The sequence below is a fragment of the Pseudophryne corroboree genome, chromosome 6 (genome assembly GCF_028390025.1).
Source record: "Pseudophryne corroboree isolate aPseCor3 chromosome 6, aPseCor3.hap2, whole genome shotgun sequence".
Taxonomy (NCBI): domain Eukaryota; kingdom Metazoa; phylum Chordata; class Amphibia; order Anura; family Myobatrachidae; genus Pseudophryne; species Pseudophryne corroboree.
The window spans coordinates 806,216,340-806,238,769 of NC_086449.1; the positions used below are offsets into that span (position 1 = coordinate 806,216,340).

A 22,430-nucleotide genomic window follows, 5' to 3' on the forward strand; every position below is an offset into this window, starting at 1 on the left:
ACAAGCACATGTGACTTCCTGGCATTTCAGGAGATGGGTTTAGGACCTGGAATCTCGGAAGTGGGCATGTCTTATGGTTGTGCTGGGCAGCTCTACAGGTTGCAGGGTACTGTTCTAGACACTGTACAAGCCAATTGCAGGCACCAAGAGTCCATCAACGATACTCCCCCTGCCAGAGCCGGCCCTAACCACTATGATGCCCTAGGCAAGATTTTGGCTGGTGCCCCCTAGCACCACCGCTGGTTCAGCCTCTGACCTTGCGCCTCTTTCCCAGCACCATCACCCCTCACACATAGCAGTCCTTGTACCACCTATATTTTAAATAGAACAGTTCGCACATTTGACTCACAGCCCAAAAAGGGGCATCTTCTTGCTGGGAAGGGTCATGGCCACACAATAGTAACCCCAATTACGCCACACAGTACTGCAACTTTATTCACATTTTATCTTGCGATAGTGTCCATAATTCATATTACATCCAACAGTAGTATAATAGAGCCCCTTATTCACATTACATCACACTGAATTGCTCCTTATTCACATTGCACCACACCCTATTGCTCTTTATACATATTAGACGACACAGTAGTGCCCTTTCTATATGCAACGCCACATAGCAGAGCACCTTATACACATAATGCCACACATTAGTAATGCATTTATACACAATTCCACACAGTAATGCCCCTTACACATATGAGACACATTAATGTCCTTATAAACATAATGCGCCTTACACATTATGACAACCTTTATTAATGCCCTTTTACACATAATGTCACTTACACATATGCCGCACATTATTAATGCCCTTATACGCATAGTGACACACATAGTGCCCCCTACACATTTGCTGCACATTATTAGTGCCCCTATACACATAATGACATACATACAGTAGTACCCTGTTACACATATGCCTCACATTATTAATGCCCTTATACACATAATGACACACATAGTGCCCCCTACACATTTGCTGCACATTATTAGTGCCCCTATACACATAATTACATACATACAGTAGTACCCTGTTACACATATGCCGCACATTATTAATGCCCTTATACACATAATGACACACATAGTGCCCCTTATACTTATGTTGCACATTATTAATGCATTTTTACATGACACACATAATGCTCCTTACACATATTCCGAACACTACTGCACAACCAACCCACTCACATGCACACAGCACTCACACTTCCACTAACACTGTGACCTCTGCCTCTGCTTGGATACAGATGTGTCCTCACAAATATTGCATCAATGCTAACGTTGGGCACCTTTTTTTTTAATGAAAATGCATCTTATTTGCATTGCTATGTGGCTAGGATGCACAAGCAGCTTCTGCTGATTAAACTGATATGCAGCATGCCTATATATTGTGTGAGACTGTGGCTGTATCTGCATATGAAATGCTACACACAGAATATAGGCATGCCGCATATCATTTTAATCAGCAGAAGCTGCTGATGCCCCTAGGCATATCAAATGCCCTAGGCAATTGCCTAGTTTGCCTATGCCTATGGCCGGCTCTGCCCCCTGCAACCATGCACCCCTAGTTACAGCTCAACAAGACCTGGGACAGCTCTGTAGGTGGTTTAGATGTCCATACTCAAGGCTGCCATCAACACCAGTCTCCCCCTGATAGCTGTCCTCTGGGCAGGGTGGCTCCAGCATGGAAACCCATAGTTGTGCATACTGTTGCCGGTGTCTTTTCGCTGTAGCAGATAGTGTTATTGGGTTCTATAAGGAGAGAGCTGCAGGAAGGCCTGACCCTGATATTACACCAGCCTCTTCTGCTCACTTCTAGATGCACAGACAGTATGATGTGTCCTGGCTCTGCGTCAGTGGAAAGCTTCCTCTATAAACATCCTAGTGATATTTGGTGGACCCCCTTTATTAAAGTAAACCTTAGTTACCTTCTAATACCAGTAAATAAAGACACGGAGACATGATTTTGGCAGAAAAATTGCTAGCTATTTATTTGACCCTAACCATAGCAAACCTGTAAATGGAAAAATTTGTTAAGCTGCCGAATCACCCGGCAAAATGGTGGCAGAAAAAAGAACGGCTCTATTAAACTATTGGTAAACTTAAATTGGTAAACTGACCGAAACCGTCCAACACCTTATCAAAACCGGTAATAGGTGTCAACACAACCCCCACAGTGACTTCCCACCGCTCCTGGGTGCCTGCCGCTGCCTCCCGGATGGGTGGTCAAGCGGCCATTAAGTCGATGGAGGTGAGTGCACCTAAACCAAATAAACTGAAACTTACTACCTATATAAGCGATACAACTACAAACTGCCGTTCTTTTCCGCCTATAAATAGCCAACGAATGAAAACCAGCCAGCAATTAAAAACGCCAATGCACTCCGCATCAAACAAAACAACCTCTATCCCATAGGGCGGGAGGGCGGGAAGGAAATTCAAACAGCAAAGAGGCCCAAAATGGCCACTGCAGCCTATATATACCCTAACCCTCCCCCTTTTCCTAAGGCTGTACTACCTCACAGCTAGTTCCACCCCTCACAGGATGTTTAACCCATTCCTCTCCTATGCAGTCAATTCTTTCTCCCACCGGAGGTTCCCAAGCGCGGTACTCAAGGCAAACTAACGGTCCAGGATTTAAGTTAAAGGGTTAAATCAAATTGACTGAGATACTATAAGTCACCTGTGGCTAAACATGGATATACTTAAACCCTGTTCTGCTAGGGTGCCTTGAGGACTGAGTTTGGGAAACTCTGCTCTACACCCTGTGTCAGAATTCATACATACTGTATATCCTCTTGCACCATTACATTGTAGCATCTGGAATACACAATATCTCGCCACGGAATGGGAGCCTGGAAATACGGACACACCGTATCACCGCAGCAGTATTATGTATCACCGCAGCAGTATTATGTATCACCGCAGCAGTATTATGTATCACCGCAGCAGTGTTATGTATCACCGCAGCAGTGTTATGTATCACCGCAGCAGTATGAAATATCACCGCAGCAGTGGTATGTATCACCGCAGCAGTGTTATGTATCACCGCAGCGGTATTGCGTATCACCGCAGCGGTATTATGTGTTAGGTATCACCGCAGCAGTGTTAGGTATCACCGCAGCGGTATTAAGTATCACTGCAGCGGTGTTACGTATCACCGCAGCAGTGTTACGCATCACCGCAGCAGTGTTATGCATCACCGCAGCAGTGTTATGCATCACCGCAGCAGTTTTATGCATCACTGCAGCAGTATTATGCATCACCGCAGCAGTATTACAGATGGGTCCACGTTTATCTTGGCCTATTATGGGATTAAATGAGCCAGGTTAGTCAGACTTAATCCCTTGATGTATTGTTCTCTGTATTGTATTGCAGGTGAGAACAATAGATGAAGGGTTTATGTTAATAAACCATGGTGTGCCTAGGCGCAGCAAACAAGTCCAGATAAAAGTGGACCCATCTGTATGTATCACCACAGCAGTATTATATATCACCGCAGCAGTATTATATATCACCGCAGCAGTATTATGCTGCAATACAGATATCACATTTGTTACTTTGTTGGACAGAGAAATCTCCACAAATGCACCACACTAATCTTATTATCTGGGCTTCCCTTACTAATATTTCATATAATGAAAACCACCTTACACCCTAAGGGTCATTCATATAAAAGAATAATTCCATGGTGCGACTAATTCACCACATACTTTCTATATATAGTGTATGATATGGGTTCCCACGGAGAGTAAACTTCGTTAGCGGTGTAATTGTATTTCATACTCCCAGCACAGTAACACATGGCCCTGGGCCTATGTGCTGTAATTACCTGGTGGGCTGAAGCAGCAGAGTGACAGGGCAAGAGGTGGGTGGCCGTAGGACATTACGCTCCCTGCGCTGATTTCCTCTGAGACCCCCATCGTGGTAAGGGTTTCCAGCAGTGACCGCCATTCACACTTATACCTTTCAATACCTCACCCAAGATTTTCAGCTTTTGTTCAGTCGATGATTTCGGGCCTAATTCAGAGTAAATTTGAGTTGAGGTTTTTTTACAACGTATTGTCTCAGGTGCAAGGCTGACTTGAGGCTGTGTGTGGCTGGGGAGCCAGGACATGGGTCTGGAGGGGACGTAGTTATGTGACCGGCAGTCAGAAGACCGCCGGTCACAATACTTCCCCTTACATCCAGCCCCCTCACAATCCTGGCTGTCGGCATGCCGACCAACAGGGGCTAATCCCACTCGTGGGTGTCCGCAACAGCCATAGAGTGGGAATAGAACACCGAGCCCGCAGGGGGCTTGTTGCGCTCTCCCCTGTCGGCATTTTGCTGCCGGGATACCTGCGTCGGTATGCTGACCGTCGGTCACGCATATCACCCCCCCCGTCTGGAGTGGGCATGTAGTAGAAGCCAAAGTGCACAAAATACAGTAAGGGTGTGGTAGTAGACACATGTGGATTTAGTGATGGACACAATGCCAATGATGGATGCCGAGGAGCCATTTTTTTTACCACAGTGCATGTGACACGATGATCTTACGACAATGGTCGCAGGGAGGATTTATTTGCAAAGTGACTGACAGTGAGGCACCGTTTTGTGGGCAGTAACGGTGGGGGGACTACTAAAAGGTAGAGATGAGCGAGTTCGGTTCTCAGGGAACCGAACCCTACCGGACTTCAGGTCACGAGCGCGGATCCGAGTCAGGCTTGGGTTTTCCCGCCTGACTTAGAAACCCGAACGCGGCAAAACTTCATCATCCCGCTGCCAGATTCTCGCGGGGTTTGGATTCCATATAAGGACCCGCACGTTGCCGCCATTTTCACTCCAGTCTCGGAGAGTGTAGTGAGAGGACGTGTCTCCGTCCTCAGTGTCTGTGTGGGCGGGAAAGTGGGGTGGCGAGTCTTGTGCTGTGTTGTGCTGCTCAGTCCAGTCCAGTGTAGTCAGTGTATTGTGCTGCATCAGTCCAGCCAGTCACAGTGTTGGTGTCCTCTGCTGCTATATGTCCCCAGTGCTGCTGTATAAGTCCCTTGCATTTTTGCTGTGTTGTCTTGCATCAGACCAGGGGTAGTGTCTTGTACAGAATCAGTCCAGTGACCAGTCACAGTGGTGGTGTCCTCTGCTGCCATATATCCAGTGTTACTGGCGTATAATTCCCGTGATACTGCCGTATAATTCCAGTGTTACTGCTGTATAATTCCCGTGATACTGCTGTATAATTCCTGTGATACTGGCGTATAATTCCTGTGATACTGCCGTATAATTATAGTGTTACTGCTGTATAATTCCCGTGATACTGCTGTACAATTCCCGTGATACTGCTGTATAATTCCTGTGATACTGGCGTATAATTCCCGTGATACTGGCGTATAATTCCCGTGATACTGGCGTATAATTCCCGTGATACTGGCGTATAATTCCCGTGATACTGGCGTAAAATTCCAGTGATATTGCCGTATAATTACCTTGATACTGGCATGTAAGTCCCGTGATACTGGTGTATAATTCCCGTGATACTGGCGTATAATTCCCGTGATACTGGTGTATAATTCCAGTGATACTGGCGTATAATTCCCGTGATACTGGTGTATAATTCCAGTGATACTGGTGTATAATTCCAGTGTTACTGCCGTATAATTCCCGTGGTACTGGTGTATAATTCCTGTGATACTGGCCTATAATTCCTGTGATGCTGACGTATAATTCCAGTGATATTGCTGTATAATTCCTGTGATACTGGTGTATAATTCCTGTGATACTGGTGTATAATTCCTGTGATACTGGCGTATAATTCCTGTGATACTGCCGTATAATTCCAGTGATATTGCCGTATAATTCCTATGATACTGGCGTATAATTCCAGTCATATTGCCGTATAATTCCTATGATACTGCCGTATAATTCCAGTGATATTGCCGTATAATTCCTATGATACTGCCGTATAATTCCAGTGATATTGCTGTATAATTCCTATGATACTGGCGTATAATTCCTGTGATACTGGCGTATAATTCCTGTGATACTGGCGTATAGTTTCCGTGATATTGCTGTATAATTCCAGTGCTACTGGCGTATAAATCCAGTGATCCTGCCATATAATTCCATATAAATCCATTTAGTTCCGTATAAATCCAGTTCAGTGGTGCTGCCATATAAATTCAGTGGTGCTGTCCTGTGCTGTATATTATTTACTCCAAATAAAGGGGTTATTAATATTTAATCCAAATAATTTTCACATGGTTTGTCCTATGTGGTGTAGAGGTTCGCTCTCCTGTACCGCATATGGGGGTCATTCCGAGTTGATCGTAGCTGGGCTAAATTTAGCACAGCTACGATCTTCTCCCCTGACATGCGGGGGATGCCCAGCATGTCAGTCCGGCCTCCCCCCCCCCCCCCCCCCCCGCACAAATACAAAAGCATTGCACAGCGGTGATGCCTTTGCACTTCAGGAGTAGCTCCCGGCCAGCGCAGCTTTAGCGTGCTGGCTGGGAGCTAATCATCGCTCCCCGGCCCGCAGCGGCTGTGTGCGACGTCACACAGCTGCTGCGGCCCGCCCACCGTTTGGTCCGGCCACACCTGCGTTGGCCGGACCAAACCCACGAAACGACGTCCAAGCGCTGCCGTTCCGCCCCCTCCCGCCCAGCGATCACCTCTGCCTGTCAATCAGGCAGAGGCAGTTGCATCCCTGCTATGGCCTTCGGCTGTCTGGCATGTGCTGGTGCACTACGGCGCCGGCGCATGCACAGCAGGGACCGTTCGCTCTGCTGCATTAAAACGCAGCGAGTGAACGGGTCAGAATGACCCCCATTGTTATATAAGGAGGATAAAATAGGGAAAGATCAAGAACCACTTCATGCGCTGAAGCTGCTGCCACTAGCCATGACATAGACGATGAAATGCCATCAACGTCGTCTGCCAAGGCCGATGCCCAATATTATAGTAGAGGACATGTAAAATCCCAAAAGCCAAAGTTCAGTAAAAAATTTAAATGAGGAGAAACGTAAACCTGCCAATATGCCATTTACGACACGGCGTGGCAAGTAACTGCTAAGGCCCTGGCCTATGTTCATGACAAGTGGTTCAATGTGACATAACGATGGAAGCCCTCATCCTTCCGCTAGGAAAATTATAACAGTTAAGGTAGAAAAAGCACAGAAAAGAACTGTGCATTCTAAGATGGTATCACAAATCCCCAAGGAGAGTCCAAGTGTGTCGGCGGTTGTGATGCCTGACCTTCCCAACACTGGACAGGAAGAGATGGCTCCTTCCACCATTTGCACGCCCCCTGCAAGTGCTGGAAGGAGCACCCGCAGTCCAGTTCCTGATATTTAAATTGAAGATGTCACTGTTGAAGTACACCAGGATGAGGATATGGGTGTTGCTGGCGCTGAGGAGGAAGTTGACGATGAGGATTCTGATGGTGATGTGGTTTGTTTAAATGAGGCACCGGGGGAGACACCTGTTGTCTGTGAGATGAAGAAGCCCATTGTGATGCCTGGGTAAAATACCAAAAAAGCCACCTCTCCGAGTGGAATTATTTCTCCACAAATCCAGACAACAGGTGTCAAGCCGTGTGTTGCCTTTGTCAATCTGTAATAAGTAGGGGTAAGGATGTTAACCACCTAGGAACATCCTCCCTTATACGTCACCTGCAGCGCATTCATCAGAAGTCAGTGTCAAGTTGTGAAACTTTGGGTAAGAGCGTAAGCACTCCACTGACACCTAAATTCCTTCTTCCTCTTATACCCAAGCTCCTGCAAGCCACACCACCAACTTCCTCAACGTCAACCTCCTCCTCAGTCAGGAATGTCAGTAGTCCTGCAGGCCATGTCACTGTCAAGACTGAGGAGTCCTCTCCTAACCGGGATTCCTCCGGAGTATCCTTGAGTGTAACGCCTGCTGCTGCTGCTGCCGCCGCTGCTGCTGTTGCTGCTGGGAGTCGATCGTCATCCCAGAGGGGAAGTCGGAAGACCACTTGTACTGTTACAGTAAGCAATTGACTGTCCAACAGTCCTTTGTGAGGAAGATGAAATATCACAGCAGTCATCCTTTTGCAAAGCGGATAACTGAGGCCTTGACACTTATGTTGGTGTTAGACGTGCGTCCGGTATCCGCCATTAGTTCAGTGGGACTAAGAGAATTATTTGAGGTACTGTGTCCACGGTATCAAATCCCATCTAGGTTCCACTTCACTAGGCAGACGATACTGAGAATGTACAGAGACGTCAGAAAAAGTGTCCTCAGTGTCCTACAAAATGCAGTTGTACCCAATGTCCACTTAACCACGGACATGTGGACAAGTGGAGCAGGGCAGACTAAGGACTATATGACTGTGACAGCCCACTGGGTAGATGTATGTCCTCCCGCAGCAACAACAGCAGCGGCACCAGTAGCAGCATCTCGCTAACGCAAACTCATTCCTAGGCAGGCTACGCTATGTATCACTGCTTTCCGTAAGAGGCACACCGCTGACTACCTCTTACGGAAACTGAGGGACATCATTGCACAATGGCTTACCCCAATTAGACTCTTCTGGGGATTTGTGATATTGGACAACGCCGCCAATATTCAGCGTGCATTATATCTGGGCAAATTCCAGCACGTCCCATGTTTTGCACATACAATTAATTTGGTGGTGCAGAATTTTTAGAAAAATGACAGGGGCCGCACGCTTGTGTCGCTTAGCTTAGTCACACAGCTACCTCATTGTACCTCTTTTAATTCTTTGCATCACGTGCTGTTTGGGGCCTAGTTTTTTTAAGTGCCATCCTGTCTGCCACTGCAGTGCCACTCCTAGTTGTGCCAGGTGTTTGCGCCGCACACTTGTGTCGCTTAGCTTAGCCATCCAGCGACCTTGGTACAACCTTTTGGCCTAAAAACAATATTGTGAGGTGTTCAGAATAGACTGGAAATGAATATTATTGAGGTTAATAATACTGTAGGATCAAAATTACTCCCAAATTCTGTGATTTTAGCTGTTTTTATATTTTTTTCAAAAAACATCCAGATCCAAAACCAAAACACGAGCGGGGAATTAAGACCAAAACACAAAACACGAAAAGTGCCTGCCGCACAACTCTACTAGTAAAAGGCAGATGTGTCGTGTTGTGTAAGTGCTTGCTACTACGATCCAATAAGCAATCAAAATGGCTCCGGCGTCCCAGCTCTATTGGTCAGTCTGCGCAGCATTCATGTCCGATGCTCATGCCTTTGTACACAAATGGCAGATCTGAGCCACTTCCAGTGGGAGTCTATATACAAATCCCAGTGGTGCGACTTTTGCAACTGAGAAGGTATTTGCGATTACTTAATCAGGACCATTACTTAGGCCCATAATCGCAAATGTCAGCCAAAATGGTTGCATATACTGCCTGCCTAGAGGGAGCTGACTGTCAGGAGCTAACACCCGGCTGCAAGTTGGGAACTGATGGTCATGAAGGATGCAGGCATGCTCTTGTCAGAAGTGGAGTATGCTACTACGCAGTCTCCAACAAAATGGCGTCTAGGGAAACTTCATTCCCTAAACAAGACGGCCGCCGATAGTCTTTGCACATGCACAGAGCCATCTTGTCACTGAGTAAGAACATCTGCTCAGGCCACGCCCCTCAATCCCAAACTTGACATAGCCCCACCCACTGACTAATAGTCTCCACCCATTTCAACAACACTTAGCACTGGGAGCATTTGCCTGTTACTGTCTGGGCCTAGCAGGTGAGGGCTACACAGCAGGCCTCTCACCATGAAATAAATAAACATTTATTTACTGCAACTAATAAAGATGAGCCGCAAATTTTTGGCAATAAGATTTTGGCAGCCTTACGGTGGAAAATAAGCATGTATTGTTAACGCTGCTTCTAACATATCCACTTATGAGCTGGACATTTCAGCTGACATTTATCCAATGAGTATGAATAGTCTTACTCTCACATTCCCCTCCCCTAGGCACCACAACAGACCAATCAGCTCCACCATACAGGCTGTGTTTGAAAAATGCCAGTAAGGAGCTGATTGGCTGGTACTTTATCTTTGTCCACTTTACCTCTCTCCAAGGCTTAGTAAATAAATACACCCTTCAGTATCATTGCACAAATATGCAAAGAACGTTGCTGCAGCACATGCGCAATTTTCTGAGGTTTGCTAGATGCATACGGACCTGCGTGTGATTCAGAATGAGCCCCTAATTTCCCAGTACCTCTGCTGCAACGCTGATTTTGCTAAATCCTACTGTTATTAGGCCTCTATGGCTCCTCCACGCATCTGAATTGACTTCTGTTAAATATGTCAGACATGGGTTGTCCTGCAATGTCAGTTTTCCCTCTGCGTTCATCACTCTGCGCGCTGTGAATAGTAATCACTTTGGCTCCAGGGAAGCAGTTTATTCTGACAACAGCCTCATGGATATCTGCAGGGGATTATGTCAGTCCTGCAGATATGCAGAGATCTGGCACCAGTCCCTGCTCTGACCAGGATCTTCCAGCCTCCCAAAGCCCCATGTACCCATAGCAGAGATGGAGCTTTCAGTGCAGCCTGGCTCAGTCGTAGGCAGATAGTAGGTTCTGTCTCGTCACAGGTGCCTGAGGATATTACATTCGATTGCAAAACGTATTTTGTGCCAGGATCCGCAATACACTGCAATAAACTACACTCCATATGTATGGTGTTAAGGCTGCGCAATATTTTTATTTTCGCACAAACACTTCAGAACTGAGATGAAATAATAATGATAATAATTGTGCAGAAAGCCTCAATATTCTGCAATTAAAAATCAACGAGCCAGGTACTGTCTGTGCTTTTCAGCATTGCATTGCCTCTCCAGGCACCGTACAAGCCATATATAGCTTCCATGGCCCTGTACCCTGGGCATTGGCACCACTCGCCCACTTCTATCTACGGCCCTGAATATTGGGACGACACTGACCTAGCAGAGAAAAAAATGCCAGGCTAGCTGCTGTCTCTTCTTGTGTGATCCAGTGGGGCGGTGGACAATACGGGAGAGATCAAAGCATAATGAAAAGGAAGTAATGGCTGGGGCAGATCACCTGCCCCCGTATTCAAATTTGGTGGCGGAACCGGTGATGCAGTGCGTCGCAGTAATTTATTTGCATAGTGATTGACAGGCAGTAATGGAGTGGTGGCTATTAACACGCAAACCCTGCACAACCAATTTGGGGGCGTGGCACTACCTGCGACTGCGATCCCTTATGTAGCCGTAATGACTCCGACGTCTCCGTTCCGTCTGCCAGCCTGCGCGACCGTAGGTTCACTCCCAACAATCACCTCCAGCGGGTGTCTCAATAAAAAATCCTGGCGGCTGCGACATTTGCATATTTTCGCACAGCCGCTGCGTCCAGAATCCCAGCTGCGACGGCATTTGCACACAGGGGGCACACCCTGCGACACTCCCGTATGTGGAGAGACTATAAAGGGTTAAAGAGTGTTTAACATCCCCCCTCCCCAATAGCAACATCTACTTCTGCGCGTTAATTATCTGCGCACAGCGTGACGTTATGCAGTCCGACGTGAGGTCCCTAATACCTCTTTTAGATAAAACGACTAAACTTAGGTTTCAGCAAAGCAAATGATTTCCCTGGTTCCGGAGCGAGCAGCGGTGTGTGCATCTGTCCTCGCACAGCTTCTCCTCTATGCGCTTAGAAAGCAAATAAAGACTGGAAGAGGAGATAACACGGAACGCTCCTTATTGAGGCGGCTCTATCTCTGAGCCGTTAATGGGCAGATAGGATCTCCAGGGCAGCTGCAGCACCGTAGGCCCGAGGGAGCGGCACGCAGAGCATTTTCATGTGTTCATCACAGGCCGGCCGCGATAGTTACTATTAATCCCTAGACAAGCTCAGTCAGGCGGAATGGCCTGTACATGGGGCGGGAACATGGCAAGAGAGAGGCAGTCGCATCTTACTAGCCAATTTATTTGCCTTTCTAGTTTAAAAAAAAAATATTGACACAATGGGCCCAATTCAGACCTGATGGCTGATGTGCGAAATCGCACAGCGGGCGATTATCGAATGACTGCGCATATGTATGCACCGTAATGCGCATGAGCGTCGCCAAACAGCGACGGGATGGTGAGAAAATTTCGATCGCACAGCGTACGCAAGGTGATTGACAACAAGCGGACGTTTGTGGGTGGTAACTGGACGTTTTCTGGGAGTGTCAGGAAAAACGCAGGCGTTCCCAATCGTTTTCTAGGAGGGTGTGTGTCGTCAGCTCCGGCCCTGATCAGCCTGTTTGTATCGCACTGTAGGAGTAGGTCCTGGGCTATGCACAGACTGGAAAAATAATTCGATGGTGAGTGACTTGCGAACGGACTTGCAGATGTCCGCTGTCTGGCAAAGTTTTTGCACGGTGTACACATGCATTCGCACACTTGCACGGGGGGGGGGGGGGGGGTTTCATTCTTCCTGGGCAGCGACTGTCTGATCGCAGACCTCAGCAATCAGGTCTGAATTAGGCCCAATGAGAATCTGCTGTTTCTGCCGGTCTTTAAAGGATCCTCCAGATGTACCATGAAAGGATTGCAGAAGATATCTCCAATATCTGCCGCCACCCCTCCATTTCCGACCACAAATGCAGCCCCCGCAGGCACCCACCTGCATGGCCCACTGTCACATCATGGATCGGGGGCTGAGTGAACACTCTGGTGAAGATACCAGTGTGTTACCTTGATGGTTCTGTTAACATGGTGATTGACCCCAAGTGTAACGGGTGTTAGAAATAAAGGTGACAAATGATCAGCACCGGCAGCTACAGTGGCAAGATACTACTGGCCGGAGGCGTATCAAGAGAGGCGGGGGCCCGTGTGCAGTCTCTGTCATTGTGCCAGAGTCTACTGCGCACAAGCAAGTCTTCCAGAAAATGGCACAGCGGCCATTTTCCCTGTGATTTCCTTACTGTGCAGCATAACGGCAAATGCTGGCTGCATATTCAATATAAGGATAGTAATAAAATAACGTCTCCTATTCCCACACCTGTATTATGTAGTGTTACGTATCGCTGCCTGCAAAGGACACAGATAAACTACACTGACAAAGAAATGCATGTACTGGAGAGGTTAATCCGAGTGGGTTATTGGCATTTCCTTAGAAACCCCTTATTGTGTGTGTGTATATAATCACTCCTATAGAAAATCTGCCCTTATTGCTAATGTGTGCATTTCATTTTTTTCTATAATGACATTTTACCGTCTGGCTTGCTCCCAAACCTCAGACAAACGCTGCATTTTGCGGCACAGAGATGTGAAATGTGCATGGCATTGTGCTTCGGAGCACTTGGCGCCCTCCCAGTCCACCTGTTCTATAGTCTCAGTGACCCAGAACCACTCTGGTTTCTTACAGCGAGAGATTGTAAGGAACTTATCTGCCGCTGCTGGGGCACTTCTGACGTGAGGGAGAAATTATCTGCATTATTCGCTCCCTGGTACTGCAAGGGGGAGACAAAATAAGGTTTGTGTGGATGTCCTGTAATATCTCTGGGGATAAAACAATGGCCCGTTGTGCGGTATATTGGAGAGACGACGGGAGGCTGAATGGAAGTTGGCAGCTGCTCCTTGCTGGCCTGCGCGCTGGAATGGCTCTGTGAGAAATCTCAGGGGCTCCTGCACTTCACAGCGGTGGGAGATTATTTAAGGTACAGTCCTTCAGGTATTGCTACACTTCACCACATGGCAGTAGCTTTCTGTACCTGCAAGCAAGTGGAGTGGCACAGTGGTTAGCATTGCTACCTCACAGTACCCAGGTTAGTGGCGGGTCTTCCCTCTGCCAACATCATCTCCAAGTGGCAGTGATCCAGCTCACCATAGACTTTTAGCGCGAGGGTCACCCGTTTACACCGCAGGCTACCGGGGCTGGATTCTCACATAACTCGACCCAGATTATTTTTAAGGACCCTTTTACACCAAACCGTGGCCGGGTATACCCGGAAATAGCTATGTATAGACGCTGGAGGGAAGGCGGAACTCAGGGCATGATGAAATCAGCAAGAGATACCAATTAAATACGGACGTTGCAATACTTTCATATATTTTCTATTCAAATTTCAGCTTTTTAACAATATGACACTATTAAGGGAATGCGGTTAAGATGCCGGCTGTCGGGATCCCGACATCACGCGGCAAATTGCCGACAGCAGAATCCCAACAGGGTCAATGACTGATGCAGGAATCCCGCCGCCGGAATCCCTATGGTTAGGCACTACCGTGGTGAGGGAGGTTAGGTTTAGGCACTAAGGGGGGAGGTTAGGGTTAGACACTAAGGGGGGAGGTTAGGGTTAGACACTAAGGGGGGAGGTTAGGGCTAGGCAGCGGGAAGTTAGGGTGAGGAAGTAGCGGGTTGGGGAGAGGGGGTAACATCCTTACCTCGCCCTTATCAGGATTTCGCATCCCATCCGGTGGTCAGTCATGCTGAACCCCTATTAAGACATCAAATAACGTGCAGAAGTGAACAAATAACGTTTACTGTGATTTACTTTCTTTTTAAAATGAAAATGCTGATGAGTAATTCTGCTACTGTACATCGTATAGGGCGTAATGTACATCATGAGACTACGACTAGTCCCTGAGGAATATCACCATATAAAGCTCAGGGCCACTTCATAGGGCCACAGCAGGCTGATGTGCGACTCCTGCAACAAGCGGACCACATCCATTGTCTGAAATGTGTTGGTCTGTGTCACTCATTTGCGGTTGTTATTTTTGTTAGGAGTTAGTAACCATGGTCACTCAGTGTGTAAGACAAAATGGCCGCCACAAATCTTATCCAGTCATTGATGCCGGGCAGCCAGGGAGACTGACAGGACACAATACATCAAAGGGGTTAATCTTCACTGCAATGTTATGCCACAAAAAAAGAAATGATTGGTTGAGGAATACCTGAGCCCCCCCTCTGCCCCCTTCCCCTCCCCCCAGATAGATGAAGTGGCAGAATGAAAAGGGGAGCAAGGGAAAACAGAAAGAAGGGTAAAACAAAACACGAATAGCCAGCACAAAAGCCAAGCTCTGTCCTCCTGCGCCCTAGCTGCGGCTGCCTGCTGTTTCTGGTCTTGCATAGCATAGCGATGATGAGTGACACAACATCCTGAATTCAAAGTGGATCCAGCCTGTGAAAGGCCTTGAATTATTCCTTGTGGTCTAACTCCCCCGCTCTCCCCGGACTCTCATACACTTTCCTCAGTCACAGTCTGTGAGTCACTGAGAACAGGCCGCACTAATAGCGTCCTCTCCAGTGCTTACCTGTCACCTCACACGTTGGCGGCAGCACAGCAGGGCGGGAGATACAGACTTATTTTTTCTACTTCCAGTAGTTGACACTGGTAAAGAACATTCTAATCAGTATTGCGCTGCTTTAGTGGTACAATGCACGTGTCGGCCGCCGCAAAGCTATCCAACTAGAAACCTTTCATTATCAACGGACATCATTAATGTAAATGCCAACGGGATCGGTATGTAATACCGGCGGCCGGGAGGCTGGGGGTCACAGCGGCATGCCGACACTGAAGAGTGCTGACACCGGAAAGGGGTAAGTATTTTAACCCTCCCCTAACCCTCCAGGGGATGGCGGTTGGGGCTTACCTTTGGGGGTGTCGGCTATGGTTATGGCTAATCCTCTGGGATGTCAGCTATGGCTAACCACCCCCCCTCCCCGGTGCCTAACCTTAACCCCCTCCCTAGTGCCTATTCCTAACCCCCCCCCCCCTCCTCAGGCCCTAACCCGTGCCCTGATACTTACCTTTGAGATGACAGCTGTAGGTGCTCTGACGCCGGTCTCCTATATGGTGTTGGGATTATGCCGTCTGTCACATGACCACCAGCATCCAACCGCCGGGATGCCAAATGCATTCCAAGCCAACACACATATAGGTAGCGGCTCTGTAGTGCGTCTCTTATTCTGTGCATTGGAGGTATTGCTCCATCTGAGTTTGGCCTCCCGTGTAAGCGGTCCAGCATCTCTGTACGCAACCACTTTTAGCGAAATGCCTGCAACACTCCCATAAGACGTTGCGTCATGCAGCTGCAGCAGGGGTATATGGTGCACAGTTGCTACTAATGGAATGACCGTTGCTGTCTCTCTGCTTCTTGGCTGCAAGCATTTGGGATACGGATCTTACGTCGCCATTAGTAACACACTGGGTAAGCCTGCAATTCCAAACAGGATACATTACCTCAATGTTCCTCAGTCAGCGGACAGCTGCAAATCCGTTCGCACGTCACTCACCATCGAATGTTTTTACTAGTGTGTGCAGTGTGTGCGCAGCCCAGGACTTACTCCTACAGTGCAATGAGAACAGGCTGATCGGGGCCGGAGCTGACGTCACACACCCTCCCTGAAAATGCTTGGGCACGCCTGCGTTTCTCCTGACACTCCCAGAAAACGGTCAGTTACCTCCCACCAACGCCCTCTTCCTGTCAATCAGCATGCGAATGGCTGTGACATTTTTGCACCAGCCTGTCGCTGTTCGGCAGTGCCTGTTATTTGACGACGCGCGTGCGCATTGCTGTACATGCGTGTGCGCAGTCTATCAATAATCGCCAGTGGTGCGAAAACGCACCGCAACGATCAGGTCTGAATCGAGCCCCAAGTTGCAATGCAGGAGATGCAAATACATTTTGGACCTAATTCAGAGCTGATCACTGCTGAGCGTTTTCGCACAGCAGCCGATCAGGTCTGAACTGCGCATGCGCCGATGCCACTCTGCGCCGGCGCATGCCAGACAGCCGATGGCCATCTCAGCCCAGCGATCGCCGGGGCTGATCGCAGAGGCGGACGCTGGGCAGGAGGGGGCGGGCCGGCGGTGTTGGGCTGCCATTTCGAGAGCGCGGTTCGGGCAACGCAGGCATGCCTGGACGTGCAGGGGGCGTGCCGCGGTGGCTGCGTGATGTCTCACGCAGCCACTGCGACCCGAGCGGCGATGGGTAGCTTCCTGCTAGCGCGCAGGAGCTGCGCTGCTAGGGAGCTACTTGTCAAGTACAAAAGCATCGCCGCTGTGCATTCTGAGCAGATAAACTCAATGAGGGTCATTCCGACCTGATCGCACGCTGCAGTTTTTCGCAGCGCAGCGATCAGGTCACTGCTGCGCATGCATATGCATCGCAATGCGCATGCACCGCAATGCTCATGCACGTCGTACGGGTACAAAGCGGATCGTTGATGGGCGATGGATTTAACGAAGAATCCATTCGCACATCCGATCGCAAGGAGATTAACAGGAAGACGGCGTTTATGACCGTTTTCTGGGAGTGGTTGGAAAAACACAGGCGTTTGCAGGGCGGGTGTCTGACGTCAATTCTGGGCCCGGCCAAGCTGATGTGATCACATGGGCTGAGTAAGTTCAAAGCTACTCAGAAACTGCACAAAATGTTTTTGCAGAGCTCGGCTGCACATGCGATCGTACACTTGCAAAGCAAATATACACTCCCTCGTGGGCGGCGACTATGCGTTCGCACGGCTGCAAAAGACAGCTAGCGAGCGATCAACTCGGAATGACCCTCAATGTGAGGTTGTGCACTTCCCGTAGACCCGTACCTATCTTCTCTGCCCAACTAATATTTCTCTCTTGTTAATGGGAATACAGGTTTTCTGCAAGCAGCAAAGGAGAACAATCATATAAAGCTATTTTCTGATGACCTTTAAATTGCGCTGCACTAGGAATGTGCCTGGATTGTCTGTATGTAAATATGTAACCTCTATTTCTTACAACTTTCTTTGTTGCAGAGTCGAAAAAGAAGAAAAAAGAGGGGAAGAAGCAGGACAAGATGGTGGACTGAGTGACAGCGGACAAGAGAATAAGACCCGGGGGGCACCTGTGCCAGCGCAGCGTGGCATAGAAAATTGTCTACATTTCTACCTATAGTAGTGGAAGGGAAAAGGGGGGGGGGGGGCATACTTTGTACACTGTAGTGTTTTATTTGGTGGAGGGGGGAAGATATATTTTAAACCATAACACTGTGTTAGGTGCATTAAAGAACAAGGTATTTACTGTTCCTGTTGCTAGACCTGTAAATAACAGAACTGAGGACCCTTAGCATACCTTTAGTCATATCACTGGGGTTTAACGGGGCGTAACAAGAGTGTTGGGGTGTTTTTATTATACCTTTTATTGTGCTCATACTATAGAGCGGGCAGGCAAGCTGTGGATCTCCGGCCGTAGTGGAACTACAAGTCTCTGCGTGCCCTGTCAAGCTTTGGTGGACAGGGCATGCTAGTACTTGTAGTTCTGCAGCAACTTAAGAATGGATGTCTACCTCTGCTAAAGACTAGAGTGTTAATGCCATATCACCCAAGGTCATTATTTAACAAAACTAATTAGAAAACAGACGAAACCAAGAGTTTCTTAGCAGCATCAGACAAATACCAGTAATACAGTTGGCGTGTGCATTAGGAGATGCACATTTAATGGAAGAATAATATTAATAATGCTTCATATAGTTGAGAATAATTTGACTATATTCATATTTTGGCTTGATACTACTTCCCAGGGACTGGGGTGTTGGTATAGGCATTATAAGTGAATGAGCCCTAAATAAGCATACCAGCTAACAGCTAAATGTGCAAAATTGTAACCCTCCCATGAGCAGCACAAATCCCTCCCCCAGATTACCCAGCACCAATCCAGCACCGTCTAACTTGCCTGAGGCCCTGCCCATGCTCTGAAAAGCTCCAACCCCCTAGGAGTCCTGGATTCCTGACAAAATCATATTATAGAGACGTGCGAGGACAGATGGAGTGTGCTTAGAGCCTCTGGAGCTGTGGGAGAAATGCTTGGTCACGCCACACCAATCTCACCCAATGGAAAGCTTATTATGGTGCTACGGAGCTAGGGATGAATGGCAACGTTGGAACACAATGTTTCCCAAACTCGGTCCCCATGCCCTTACAAAGGTCCAGGTTTTAAGGATATGCATGCTTGAACACAGCTTAGGTAGATACCTGTGCTCAAGCATGGATAACCTTAAAACCTTTACAGTTTGGGGGAGGATGAGGACCGAATTAGGAAAACACTGATATGTGTCCTTTGTCCAAACAAGAGGCAATAGTAAAACAATGAAACCATCCAGGAAACAAATTCAGCCTTGACTTTTATCCTCGATAAATTAAAGCTGTAACTAGATATAATGGGCTTGATTCAGCGATGGATTCAGATCGCTACATACCACAGGAGGTATCTGGTGAACATCTGTCATCTGAAGGATGGCCGTGCAGCAGGGTCAGCTGAAGCTGCATTCGAGGACGTAGACACTGGCCTAGAAATGTCTTGAAAATAGAGCAGATACCCCTGTTATTTTGGAACATTCTCTATCGCCACCCCCACTGCGACTCCAAATGGCCGCAGCCTGTCTATCAGGGACAACAAAGGACACGATCTGCTCATTGCACAGTTTAGAAAACATCTGAGATGTAGGTAAACCATCGGTTTGGGTACACAGGGTCGGACTGGCCCACAGGGGAAACCACCGGTGGGCCCCACTGCCTGTGGGCCCTCCTCCTCCTCTAGGGATCAGGTTCCAGACTCTATCCTAGTGCAATTGAATTATGCATTATACATATGTTACATTATACTTCACAAGAATATGGATTGTTATATATTTACCATGGGGCACAGAACATGCACTCTGTAATGGTTAGCCCCAGTGGAGCCTGGCCACACCCTTAAACATGGGCCCCTACAACAGCATCACCCCGAAGGGCCCTTCATGCCCCAGTCCAACACTGTGGGTACATCACTGAATTAGCCACAGTGGAGTCTATGTACTAAGCCTCAGAGAGAGAGATAAAGAGGACAGAGATAAAGCACCAGCCAATCAGCTCCTGCCATTTTTCAAACACAGCCCGTAACATGGCAGTTAGGAGCTGATTGGCTGGCACTTTATCTCCTCCCACACTCTCTCTCTCTCCAAGAATTAGTACATAGACCCCAATGGGATGGTATTCATGTGACCTCCACCAACATCCCGCCCCCTCACTATCCCAAAGGTTGGCATGCCGACCAACAGGGACTATTTCCACTCGTGGGTCTCCACGACACTCATAGAGTGGAAATAGAACCTGTGGCGACCGCAGGTCACCGCCGAGCCCGCAAGGGGATTGCTGCACTCGCACTGGGGGAAGGGGGGACAGGTTCAGATGTAGCCCCCCACCCACCCACCGCCATTACAAACACCGCCTCAGGCCCCCGCACCGCCAACTGTGATGCTGATGTCTATACATATACAGTATGTCGCTTGTTTTTAAAGGAATGAAATCACTTGAAGAAGAAACATGAATTTTTGTTAACCCATCTAACCAGTGAGAATTATTGGGGGGGGGGGGTCACACATTGAGGACCTCATGGTTTTAGGCAAAAACTTCCAACACCTCCTTCTGCCTCATGATGATCTGGGGCTCACAGCCTGCGGTGTAAACGGCAGCACGTGGATGTTGGAGACCATCCAAAATACCGTATGACCCCTTCAACCAAGTACAAACTGCTCCCTCACAAAAATCCCACTTCGTTTGCTATTTCCCTACTCCTCCGACCCCTCCTGACATCATTGCTGGCTTTTACTGCCTTAGGGGTCTATTTACTAAGCCTTGGTGGAAGATAAAGAGAACGGAGATAAAGTACCAGCCAATCAGCTCCTAACTGTCATTTTTCAAACCCAGCCTGTGACATGGCAGTTAGGAGCTGATTGGCCAGAACTTTATCTGTGCCCACGCTATCTTCTCCATGCAAGGCTTAGTAAAGAGACCACTTAGTGAGTCTCTATCCTGCCCTCTACTCCTCATACCAACACACTGGCAAAGATCTACTAACCATCAGGTTTTCAAAGGCCCCCTCCCCTCATCACCGGGCGGCTTTGATCAATGAATTTAAAACGGCAACTGTGAGGGCTGGACTGTCCATCTGAAGGCCTGATATTGGGCCGGTCCATTCACGTAGAGACACCTAGGCTGGCTGAGCTCTCTGCTTGGCTGCACAGGTCACATGGGTGGTCATTCTGAGTTGATTGCTAGCTGCATTCGTTCGCTGTGCAGCGGTGAGGCAAAAAAACAGCACTTCTGCGCATGTGTATGCGGCGCAATGCGCACGCGCGACGTACTATTACAATGAACGATGTAGTTTCACACAGGGTCTAGCGAAGCTCGGAAAAATGCAGGCGTGCCAGGAAAAACGCAGGCATGGCTGGGCGAACGCAGGGCGTGTTTGTGACGTCAAAACAGGAACTGAACAGTCTGAAGTGATTGCAAGCGCTGAGTAGGTCTGAAGCTACTCTAAAACTGCACAAACTTTGCCGCCGCTCTGCGATCCTTTCGCTCGCACTTCTGCTAAGCTAAAATACACTCCCAGTGGGCGGCGGCATAGCGTTTGCACGGCTGCTAAAACTGCTAGCGAGCGAACAACTCGGAATGACCACCATAGACAGGCTCTGCCTCCCAGCACACAGAGATAGGGGTGTGTGCTGCAAGGACAGGTTCCCATGAGTTGCGGCATACCCATTAATAAAACGTCCTGCGTGCGCAGACCAGATGGACGCGGCCGCTGCATCCATCTCTGCATCGTGCCCTTAGTAGTTTGTGGAACAGTTGAAAAAACTCCATCTGATCAATTACATGCATATTCAAGGCTGCAAATCCCAGTGCATCATGGGAACACCGAAGCCAGCATGGGTAAACTCTTCCCAAACCACAGCCACCCCAGGCAGGGACATATCATCATTATCCTGGGTCTGGGGTTAGTGTTATGGGGCTCATCCCAAATATAAAAAGGGTTCCCTCTCTTGATATAGTGTTGCTGGTATTGACCTGTGTGTAGCATTTATGTTGCATACAAGAACAATGGTTATACTGTATCTATGCAAGTAATCTGCAAATGTATCGAGTTCTTGTAATTTCCGTTTTGGTTGTGGAACTTATCTTCTCTCCCTTGAACTTGCAACGATCTGATGTTGCGATCAGCAAAATGACACAGGCAGAAATATTACATTGGATGATGCTACCTACGTCGAGAGTCTTAATTTAAATGGAACAGTGGAACAATTTGTAACAATAATGAACTGTGATGTTATAATGATTAAACATGGGTCCTACACCCACCTTGGTTAAAGTATAATCGAATAGGGCAATGGTGAACTTTAATAAACTAATCAATAATGAATACAGTATGTGTGTTTTCTTATAAGTGTGAGATTTACAATGACATAATAACGGACTTAGGGGGTAATTCAGACTTGATCGCTGTTGTACATTTTTGCACCGCGGGCGATCAGGTCCAAACTGTGTATGCGTATGCACCGCAATGCGCTGGCACGACGCACGGGTACAAAGCGGATCGCCGCTCAGCGATGGGTTTTTGCGGCGGATCCGTTCGCACGGGCGATCGCAAGGAGATCGACAGGAAGAGGGCGTTTGTGGGTGTCAACTGACCGTTTTCTGGGAGTGTCTGGA

The 22,430-nt window shown here is 48.1% G+C and overlaps 1 protein-coding gene across 2 annotated transcripts in view; it reads left to right on the plus strand.

Annotated features, from left to right (window-relative positions):
• PTN (pleiotrophin) overlaps window positions 1–22,140 on the plus strand; it is a 117,904-nt gene extending 95,764 nt beyond the window's left edge. For both annotated transcript variants that reach the window (XM_063928999.1, XM_063928998.1), the window contains exon 5: window positions 17,721–22,140. In XM_063928999.1, the coding sequence (XP_063785069.1) occupies window positions 17,721–17,773 (53 nt within the window). In that variant the 3' untranslated portion in view covers window positions 17,774–22,140. The remainder of the gene's footprint in view (window positions 1–17,720) is intronic.
• Window positions 22,141–22,430: the final 290 nt, after the last annotated feature.